This window comes from Solanum tuberosum, unplaced genomic scaffold, assembly GCF_000226075.1.
Source record: "Solanum tuberosum cultivar DM 1-3 516 R44 unplaced genomic scaffold, SolTub_3.0 scf00001, whole genome shotgun sequence".
In the NCBI taxonomy this organism is placed as follows: domain Eukaryota; kingdom Viridiplantae; phylum Streptophyta; class Magnoliopsida; order Solanales; family Solanaceae; genus Solanum; species Solanum tuberosum.
Genome location: NW_006238927.1, coordinates 967,649 through 979,601, shown reverse-complemented (window position 1 = coordinate 979,601; position 11,953 = coordinate 967,649). Strand labels below are relative to the sequence as shown.

The 11,953-nt window shown below is 33.9% G+C and overlaps 1 protein-coding gene across 1 annotated transcript; it reads right to left on the bottom strand.

Annotated features, from left to right (window-relative positions):
* Nucleotides 1-4,589: 4,589 nt before the first annotated feature.
* LOC107059840 (F-box/kelch-repeat protein At3g06240-like) lies at nucleotides 4,590-5,705 on the bottom strand. Its single transcript, XM_015306888.1, has 2 exons — nucleotides 5,637-5,705; nucleotides 4,590-5,291 (listed from the first exon to the last, which is right to left on the bottom strand). The coding sequence occupies exons 1-2, from the start codon at nucleotides 5,703-5,705 to the stop codon at nucleotides 4,590-4,592; spliced, it is 771 nt and encodes a 256-aa protein (XP_015162374.1).
* Nucleotides 5,706-11,953: the final 6,248 nt, after the last annotated feature.

Sequence of the window (11,953 nt, the reverse complement as noted above, 5' to 3'; positions counted from 1 at the left end):
AAATGCTACTTGGTAGGTTGTGATTTTTCCTTCCTTGAGCAAGATGATTTCTACGTCAACATCTGGCGTTGCTTTACTTTCTGCTATGTAGATTGTTCTGTTTTTGTTCTAAGTTGTTCTCAGTTATGGACCCAAGTTGATTCCTATGAGCTAAAAATCACCTAACAAGTTGTAGCTTCTTTAAGTCAGTATTTTCTGTAAGTAAAGCCCAATGTTACAGTCTTTAATCATATCGTAAGAATATATGCAATCTGGTCATGAATCAAATATACTAAACCCAAAGTTCCTTTTTCAGGAAAAGATGATGAATAAAGTTAAAATCGATCTACATATGTTTGGTGCGAGAGTGAAACACCAAGTTAGCGGTAAGATAGGTCTCACTAAAATTTTGACACCACAAGAGAGACACAGAACAAGAAGAAAAGACCAATTTCTTTCAACAATAGACTAATCCATTGAATTTTATTGGTGGAAGCAGCAAGAGAGAGATATTCGGCCTCAGTATTAGAGAGCGAGAGATATCGTTGTTTGCGAGAACACCAAGAAACAAGCGTTGAACATAAGAAAATTTCAAAACCAATAGCAGAATTCCGATCATATATACTTTCTCCCAAATCGGCATCATAATATCCTAGTAATTGGTGAGATTTATTGTTTGGAAAGACAATACCATGAGAAGAAGTTGATTTCAGATATCTCAAGATACGCTTAACTGCTGCCCAATATTTTTGTGTTGAACTATGCATGAACCAACAAACATTATTAATGGAGAAGGAGATATAAAGTCTAGAGAAAGTGAGATATTGTAAGCCGTCGACAAAACTTTGGTAAAGGCTTTCATAAAGAAATTGAGTATTGCCACTAGTGTGCTACTTGTTACTCGGGCACATGAGAGTAGAAATATCACCGCAAGTTAAGATATTACTATATTCCAAGAGATCATGTTTATATTTAGAATGGTGTAACAACAATCAATTATATCTCCATGTAGCTTCAATACCCAAAGATTAATTAAGCTTGCCCAAGTTGCGCAAGGAGAAGGGAATTTCCAAATGTTGAAGCAATGATGAAACTAGATGTATAGACATGTCTAATACTATAATGTCATTAACATAGATAATTTTTTTTAAGATATTTTGCACCCGTGAATCTAACGAAGAGTGAAGAATCTGTTTTAGAGCCATGGAAACAATGCTCATACATTATATCAACCAAACATTTATTCCACAGTCGAATAGCCTATTTAAAGCCATAAATAGAACTCTCTAGCTTGCATCTATAATTAGGGTGATTGGGGTAAACAAAACATGGAGGTTACGTTGAAACATGTATACATCTTCCTCTAGCTTACCATGCAAGAACGCACTAAATATATCAAGTTGATTAACAATCCATCCTTGTGACATGACAATACTCGAACAGTTGTAGGTTTGACAACAGAAATGAGAGTATCATCAAAGTCAATTCCAGGGCATTGATGGAAACCCTTGGAAAATAATCTAGACTTATGTCGTTCATTGGAGCCATCTGGATTTTTCTTCGTCTTAAAAATTAATTTACAACCAAATACATTCGCAACTTGATGAGGTGGAACCAACTTCCATGTACTAGTTGTTATGAGTGCATTAAATCCTGCGGACATAGCAGATCATCTCCATTGAGGAATTTTAATATTGTGAGTATAACATGTGGGGTCAAGACCAAGGTTAGAGGAGCTAAAGAAAGTCTGAATATGTTTGGGATTAAGATTTCCTTTATACGCTCATGTAAGCATTTGATTACTGCGAATGGGTGTGACTAAATCTAATGAAGTAGCACCACTAGAATTAGAGTCACCTGGATAGTCATAAACAACAACACCAATCAAAATGCAAAGGTATTGAACATATCATGTTAGAATGTACCAAGTGAAACATGAGAAGCATGTGATGGAGATGTTGCAGGAGAAAAGTAAGGAGAGGATGGCAGATGAGTTAAGGTTGCGACATTGGTGGATGCAAGGGTGTAGCTAGACCCATATGAGCAGTAGTAATAACAAGAAATAGGTTTGTGTTAGGCTTACTGGATGCAGCGCACACACCATCGACTTCTTGAAAATGGAACACTTATTCATCAAATAACACATGAAATGAAACAATAAAATTGTTAGAGGACATAATTTATTTTGTGAATAAGGATGAAGCCAATGGTAGCACAAGGAACCAAAAACACATAGTTGATTATAATCATGCTTTTCACCAAGCAAAATTTTACACGGACTTTGATGATTTAATGGAGGAGTGGGCAGAAGATTAATTGGAAAAACAATCGTTTCAAAAGCATTTGTCCAAAAATTAGAACGAACATGTGAGTTAAAAAGAAGTGCACAACCAGTTTTAGTGACATGCCTATGTGTTCTTTTTGCACACCCATTTTGTTAAGGAGTTTATGGATAGGAAACACGTCGTGTGACTCCATGTGTGTGCACATAAGAAGTCAAGGCTTGAAACCACCTCCCCAGTATGCTTGAAATCGTTTAATGGAGCAACAGAAGATTTCTAACACAATAAATGAAATTGATGAAAAATATCATGAACATTAGATTTATTCTCAACAATATATATCCAAGAGTATTTGCTAAAGCGATTAAAAATTATAAAACAGTAACGAAAACCATCTCTTCAGATTTCTGAGGCTGGACCCCAAATATCATGCAAATCAAATCTAAAGGACCACAAGAATAATATCAAACAGTGAGAAAGGAAAATTACTAATTTAACTCTTTAAACAAGCTTGACACAATAAACTACGACAACTGCAAGAGCTATCAAAACCTAAACTATTATTAGAGACTAAGAGATGAACTGTAGAAGGAGAACCCAATTCTAAAAAAATGGATTTAATTGGTTTTCACCAAGAAATATTTCTGTAATTGGTTGAGTGCTATCCAGAATGAATGAAAAATATTTGAACAAAAAAATCAATTTTTTTTTACAGGAAAGTGAAATATCAATTATTTATTATTGCCTATTCAAAATAGGATCATTGGCAAGGGAATATACACACATATATATATATATATATATATATATGCATTAGAACCTTAATGACGACACTTAAGTGCACATTAAGTGAGGTGAAGCGCTCATCACATTTTGAGTGTCGCTTTACAGATTAAGCACTCTTAAAGCGAGCCTTTGACAACACTACATGTAGCTAGGTGTAGCATAATAAACTAGATAATGTTTAATATATTCAATGCAAGTTACAGGGATATGTAGGATCAGTTTGTAAGAAATCGCGGACTGTGTACTATCTATGAAATATGGAATATGTACCATTTTTCAAGCCAGAAAAACAAATAACTAAGCGCAATACGTTAAAACATTGCTAAGTTACAAATATGATTAAAAGCCCTTTCTCCTAACAATATACAAAATCAAAATGTAAGTTTACTTCCACAACTCTCCTTCAATTATAGTGATCTAAAATAGTATCCGTAAAATAAAAGATTAAGAAGTAAAATATATTGAGAACAATGCCTCTGTGATCAATTCCAATTCTTTGACACTATCCATAGGAGCAAATGCATATCCCTGCGCAAGGCACAAAACATGTGTCAAATGGTATTATGTGGCATTGCACTTGAACATATAGATGCATATGCAATCCCTGTAAGCTATATGTGTCTATAGCAGCTTTAGAAGAATAAGTAGGAAAACTAAGCAACATATCTGGCTAAAAGTGTTGAATTTCAGCACAAACATTTTAGATTAGCTAAGAGAAAAACTGAATCATATATAACATTACTGTTAGTAAGATGCATATTTTGGAGAAATAAGAGAAGCCGCACAAAGTTTAGGATTTTTTTGTAGAACTCAAGAATAGTTTGGGAAATAAAAATAGAATTTAGCAAATTGATCAGAATTGCATCTGAGTAATCACTTATGTGTGATATATATATGGAAATAATATGAACACTTCAAAGTACTTATCAACTAATTAAAAAAATGAAAAGGCAGATCATTCACAATTCATAGATAGTGCATTAAATTACAACAAAAGAATAAAATATATAGTAATATATTGTCATTTCATTTCATATTCGAGGAAGGGAAAGAAACTCAACAAACTAACTATTGTGATAATTGTTTTTACATTTTTGTGCATTAATTAAGAATAGTTAATATGGTTTTTGAACATTTGAATTTGAATCTTCCAACTTTTAGAAAACAATAGATAGATAATACCAGCCATCATTGATATTCATATCTGTAGCAATACGCCTTGACAATTACACAATCAAGCAGGTAGCAACAAAAATTGTTATTTCGGTGTTTTGAGAAATTAGATAATTACGACAGTCCGTTGTGAGATTAATTAACTCATGATTCAAAGAAGAGTCAAAACATCAAGAAACATGACAGAAGAATTACCATCACAAAACCCTATAGGACAAGTAAACTGTTTTTTATATTACTCGACTAGGAAAAAAAACCATTCATAAAACTCTATGGTTCCTACTAAACCAAATACAAGGAACAAATAAATATGATGCAAAATGAATAAGAAACCAATACCTGAGTACGACATCATCTCAGAATACTGTATCAAGCGATATAGTCACTACCCTCAGTTTCCTTGCCAATCATAGGAGAGACAAGACTCTCCATGAAAGTTCTAATTCTTATACACTTAGAAGTTATTCCATCAACATTCATCTCTCTTTGTTGTTCCTTTTTCTTATTGTAGATAATCAACTTCGCTTTCCCAGGCGCAACTAATATGATGTCATCATCACTCATTAAACACACGGGTGTGGGACAAAAAGGGAAAGTATTTTTTACAACACTAAATTTGGTCCACGACTCCACAACCCCATATTCTTTCACCATCCAAACATCAATTTCATATTCATTTCTTCTATTACCCAATACACAAAGATACCCTTTAAGATCCACAATTCCATAAAAGCACAAAAGAGAAGTTGTAGTAATGGTAGGTATAGGCACCTCGAAGAATTTCTGATCAGTTAGATTAACAGTAACAATTACAGATGGAGAACAATAATATTTACCAGCCAGCCAATGCAAAGTCCCATTTAGGAAAACCCCAAAATCGTGAATAGGACTTGCACCATTATGAGATATACTCTCAAGTCTCCTCAAAAAACCTATTCTCGTGGAGTAGACATCCACAAATGTACAGAAAAGGTCACCTTCAAGTACACCTCTATAACAAGAAAGAGTAGTAACCTTATAATCATCACTAGCAAAATCATACCCAAGGGCATACGCGGTAGAAGTACCACACTTTGGAAGATCCAGAGGAGAGTTTGGAATTCTATGATATTCTAAGGTTGTGGGGTTGATTAAAAATGCAACATCTTCCTCATTCAACACCAATACCAAGCCATTACATGAACCAACAATTTGTTTCTATTTACCCTTAAAACTAAGCTCGGTTGAAATTGCATCAATTCCATTTTGGGGGTTAGGGTTAATATGAAGAGAGTAAAGACATTGAGAAACATCAGAGATAAAAATGAGCTTAAATTTGTCATGTTTGTTGGATTGATAATTGAGGTAAGCTTTTATGAATTTTAGGTCTGAAAGAAAAGATCACCACTTCTTGGAAACGTGACGGAATTGACCTACCGATTTTACAGGCATCCAGGAGACTATCTCTTCTATCATTTCATCAGGCAACTTTCTACTCATCGCCATTTTTGGGTATTCTGGTTTTAAGGGTAATTTCTTGAGCAAGTTTTTCAAAATTTATCTTTTCATGTTATCTTTAAAAGTTACTCGGGTTGAAATATGTTGGGGCTATATTTTGATCATAACTTAATGGGGAACCTACAGAAATCCCATAAGTTTAGAAGTAAAATACATAGATTTTGGTGTGTCAAGATACATCCAGAAACATGTATCTTGGGATATATGAGGCCCAAATTAGGTGTAATTTATTCTAGATACATTGCATCCAAGTCAATTCGAATGTATCTGGAATACATAGAAAAATCTCAGTCACATCCCGTACATTTCTCCCATCTCGCTTGCCACTCTCCTATGTATCTGGCTTACATGTGAATCAAACCAGATAAATGTATCTTAGTGAGTATCTAATGTGATTCACATGTATCTAGCATACATGACTATCTCACTCGCCTTCTGACCTATGACGCTCACATCTCTCCCAATCAGTACTTTTGAAAGAACTTTTTGTAAAAGTTGCAGATACAAAAGTACAACTAAAAATTGTTTGATGAGAACTTCGAGTGCAAATAATTTTACTTACAAATTCTTAACACTTTTTTCTAGGTAAAAATCATGTTTATACATGATCCGACTAATTCTTATCCAACTTCAATTTGCAGCAGTTTTTTCTTCAACTTTAACAAAAATATATTGTCCAAATATGTCAAAGATGTGTTGGATAAACTAATTAACTATATTTACTTTTGCACCAAATTATAGTATCACTAATTTCTCGATGAATAATACACTGTATGGGGTAAAATCAGACTCGGCCAGATGTCCAAATAACGCGGCAACATGTAGCAAGTATAATTTTGGGACCACATTTCTCCAACATGGCCCCTCTAGTTTGGATAAAAAAAAATTTGGGTGTCGAGCCATTACTAGGTGATTAAACATAGAAAAGTTTCTTCTACGCAAATAATAAAAGGCATCAAGATTCTCGCTGGTTGATTCACAACTACAGAGTTAGTGGTCAAGAAAAAAACTACTAGAACAACGAACTATGCACAACTACAGAGTTTGACGATAATATTCCCTGCTCTCACAAGATGGGAAACTTTGATGTAAAAACAACCTATTAAATATGTACATAGTTATTTAGATTATCTTTTCATATAATGTTGACAACCTATTTATTTTCTTATTCTCCGTTTCATATTTTGTTTCCTTAAATCTTTATCATATTATCCTTTTGGGTTTCTTTACATATATAACAAAATCATAAAATATATTCAGTCTCTACATTTCTTTACAGATATCATCAAATTATCATTAATAAATTAAAAATATATGTGGACCTAATAATTGATGCACAACTTCTGCTATGGACTGTGCGAGTGGAGTTCAGATTCTTAAACTTTCTGAATCAATTTTTTAAATGGAAATTCACAAAGACTAGTACTGAGATGCAATTCTTAAATTTTGGGAATTTATGTAGATAAGGTGTCACGACCCGATCACTCGATTCATGATGGAACCTAGTCTTACCTAGTAGTAAGTTAGTCAATCCGTAACTCAGAACAACAAGTAACGACTATAAGGGTAGAAATAAAGTGTAAGTTGCAATGAAATAGCAGAAATAGAGGAATAGGTGGAAGCAAACTATATATATATATATATATATACTAGTCTCTAGGCACGTGCGTTGCACGTGTTTCCTGTGTTAATTAGTACAAAAACATTAAATGATATTGATGCTACTAAAACTTGCAAGTAATATTGAGTAACTAAATTTTGAAAGAGAAGTATAATTGTTTGTAGTTATACACAATCAATTGAATTGGTATATGTGATATTGTTCTTATATAGTTGTAATATATCTTATACTTGGTACAACACTTCCCCCTTTTTTTTTTTAATATTTCAACAATAAATAGTTCATATGTGATATAAGTAACGTTGATTATGCTTGCAAATGTTTAACACATCTTAAAGTTTGTATCCTGTGTAAGAAATTGCAACCTCCTCCTTTTTATAGACACATGCATATCAACAAGTTGTTACCAAATAAAAGTCGCATTTCATGTTGTACAAATACTGATCAACATATGTTTCTTTAAGGTGGATAATGTATCATTGTCAATTTCATGGAATACAGTTGAAAAATAGTGTTTATTTGTGATAGAGATAGTTAATAATTAGTGACATTAGAAAATTTAATTAATATATAAAATTCCAATTGCATGTACAACTTTCTTTGTTTGATTCAAGATTATGAGTCCTTTCATGTGTAAATTCGACAAAAATATAATAATTAAATTATTTAAATATAATCATATTACGGAATATAATATAATCAATCTATACTCACGAATAAGGAACTTGATAATAATGGTTGAAATATTTAAAATATCTTATTTAAAAATACGGGGTGTACATCTTCAAAAAAAGTATCCACTCAAAGGAATACTAATTTTGTATGAATCTAAAGTCTATATCATTTATACTACTAAAAAACTGTCATACATATCACAATTTTCCTACAAATTACATTATATTTTTGTGAGAACGAACCCTTTACTTACCTGATGATGTGAATGAGAAGTGAAGAATTCAAAATCGTAAAGTAAAAATATGAAACAGAAGAAAAATAAATAAGAATTAATAATTAGCAAAAATAAATCAAGAAAAAGATTTATATTAAAGAAAACAAATACAAGAAATATCAAGAACTATATACAGAGAGGATACAAAGTAAAGAAATGATAATAGATTACAATAAATATAGATTTAATGAAGTTAGATATTCATATTCCTTACTAAAGAGATTCCATGCATCTGTTGTACCATTCAATTTAATTTAGTTTAATTAAATATACGTCTTAGAAAACATACAATATCTTGATGCTTAGAAAACTGAAAATATCTTGATGCTTAGAAAACTGAAAATATTGGAGAAGGTGTAACTCATAACTAATGAATAAAAAAATTAACTTTTGTGTTGGATTAGTAGTTAATAATTAATTAATATAAATTATTTACAACATTTTAATTTAGTGTAGCGGCAAAATGGTAATCAAACTTTGATGCTTCCCACTTTTAATAATATATGATATATATATATATATATATAGTGGAAGTCACGAGTACAGAGCTACTAAACTAAAAAAGTACAAGGCTTATCTCAAAAATAAATAGAAAAGCCAACAAAATATAGATAGAGTTAGGTAAGTCTCGGACGCCATGTGCTCACCCTCACCTCTGAATTGAAGCTGCAACATGCTAGAATCTCTGCACTGGTAACTGATGCTCGGACCTGTATCATGAAATAGATGCAGAATGTAGCATGAGTACTTAAGAACAGTTACTCAGTAGGCTTCATAGGCCTATTAAGCAAGAAAAGTAAAAGCAAAAAGAAATGCTAGAATAAAAAACAAACAAAGTAAAAATAGTGGAATTTGAAAGAGATGCAGACGACTGTACTAAGAACAGAAAATAAGTATAACTAACTAAACCTACCTGAACCCCATAAGCCTAGAAATTACACTTTATACACAAGTTTATGTAAAACCCTGAACAAACCCCCCATTAGCCTAATGGGTACACAAAATAGCTATCAGTACTAAGAATGGGTTTGGGACAAACCTCTCGGTTTTTTATGCTCAACTTTCACTTGTTTACAATTAGGAAATTTATCCTCAAACTCTGCAATATCCTTCTTCATCCCACTCCACCAATATATTTCCCGCAAGTCACGGTACATCTTGGTGGCTCCCGGGAGAATGGAATATCGAGAACTATGGGCTTCTAACAAAATTTGTTCCCTTAAGTCATCCACATTAGGAACACACAAACGACCATGATATCTAAGCACTCCATCTCCCCTTTGGAGAGAGCCTCTAGGAATTTTTAAGCACCGCTTCCCTCAATTCAACCAAAAATTAGATCCAGACATTGCTTGGGTTTCACCTCCGCCACAAAGGACGATTCTGAACCATTGTGAACCATGACACCACCCTTGGCATAGTCTACTATCTGAACACCTAATCAGGCCAATCTATGAACATCTCGAACCAACTCCTTCTTATCCTCTTCAATATGACCAACACTACCCATAGATAGTTGACTAAGAGCATCTGCCACCACATTCGCTTTACTGGGCTGATAGAGAACACTCATATCATAATCCTTCAATAACTCAAGCCACCTTATTTGGAGAAGATTTAGGTGCTTCTGACTAAACACATATTGTAAACTCTTATAGTTGATGAAAACATCGACATGAACACCATACAAATAGTGCCTCCAAATCATTAAGGCAAAAACAACCGCCGCTAGTTCAAGGTCATGGGCAAGATAATTCTTCTCATGAATCATAAGTTGCCTTGAAGCATAGACAATAACTTTTCCATTTTGCATAAACACACATCCTAGCCCAATTCTTATGGCATTATAATAAACCACAAAACAATATGTCCCTTCCGGTAAAGTCAACACGGGAGCGGAAGTAAGTCTATGTTTCAATTCTTGAAAGCTCTTCTTAGATGCTTCGAACCATATGAACTTAGCCTCCTTTTGAGTCAAAGCCGTCAAAGGAGAGGCAATCGAAGAAAACCCCTCAACAAACCTTCTGTAGTAACCAGCTAAACCCAAAAAGCTTCTAATATCAGAAGGGGAAAGAGGTCTAGGCCAACTCTTGAATGCATCCATCTTCTTAGGATCTACCTCAATACCCTTACTTGAAACAATGTGACCTAGGAAAACCACAGACCTTAACCAAAATTCACATTTGCTAAACTTTGCAAAACGTTGTTGGTCCTTGAAATTTGTAACATGATCCTAAAATGATCAATGTGTTCATTATCACTGCTTGAGTAAATCAATATATCATCATTGAACACAATCACAAACATGTCAAGGTATTGTCTAAACACTCTATTTATCAAATCCATAAATGCCGCCAGAGAATTAGTCAACCCAAATGACATTACCAAAAATTCATAATGACCATGACGAGTTCGAAAAGCTATCTTCGAATATCACCTTCTTTCACCCCCAATTTGTGATTACCCAACTAAAGTGGGTAAAACAAATCATCTATCCTTGGAAGAGGATACTTATTCTTAATGGTCACATTGTTTAACTAGCTGTAGTCAATGCACATACGAATATAACCATACTTCTTTTTAACAAACTAAACTGCAGCACCACATGGAGAGATACTTGGTCTGATGAAACCCTTATCCAACAAATCTTTCAATTGTTCTTTCAACTCTTTTAGTTCTGCCGGAGCCATACGGTAAGGAGGAATAGAAATAGGATGCATATCTGGCAGAAGGTCAATACCAAAGTCTATTTCCCTTTTGGGAGGAATACCGGGTAAATCATCTGGGAAGACTTCCCGAAACTCGTTAACAACGGAGACTGACTCAAGAATAGGGGTTTTGGAATCTAACTTCCTCACCCTAATTAGATGGTACATGAAAGCCTTAGAAATCATCTTTGTAGCTTTAAGACAAGAGATAAACTGACCCTTAGGCATATAATTTCCCCTTTTCAACTCTAGGATAGGCTCATTCGGAAACTGAAACTTGACTACACAGGTTCTACAATCAATAGAAGCATAACAAGAGTGCAACCAATAAAAATCTAGTATATCAAGCTCTTCCAAATCAAGAAGAGTAACTCTTTGAGACAAGGAGATGGGACATTTCCTATAGACCCTCTTAGCCACAATAGAATCACCAATAGGAGTAGAGACATAAAAAGGTTCTAACAACACATCCAGAAGAACATCAAACCTCATAGCCACATATGGCATCACAAAAGACAAGGTAGCACCGGGATCAAGTAAAGCATAAACATCAAGTTGGGAAACTTTCAATAAACCGGTAACCACATTGGGAGAACCCTCTCGTTGACCACGAATCTAAAGTGCATAAACCTATTTTGCTTAGGAACATTCGAAATCGAACCACTTGGACCGGATGAAGGGTAGGGTTGAGCCCTACGAAGACTCTCTCTTTCATTCTTAGCAAAAGAAGGACAATCTATTATCTTGTGGTCCATCTTACCACAACCAAAACAAGCATTGGTACCCGCTAGACATATGCCCTCATGCTTTCTTCCACTCTTAGCACAAGTAGGCAATAGAGATCCAGTACCATTCCCTCCTTGAGGCTTAGGGTTAGGCACCTTATCTTTGTTGGATCATGGAGGAGCATTAGAAGAACCTTGACCGAAAAAACCTTTGTCGAGATCTTAAACGACCA

Excerpts from the sequence above, each read along its gene's own strand:
- LOC107059840 (XM_015306888.1), bottom strand. The coding sequence starts at position 5,705 with ATGGCGATGAGTAGAAAGTTGCCTGATGAAATGATAGAAGAGATAGTC. Across the intron at positions 5,292-5,636 it reads CCTGGATGCCTGTAAAATCG|TGTGGTACTTCTACCGCGTA; the intron begins GTAGGTCAATTC and ends GATCTTCCAAAG.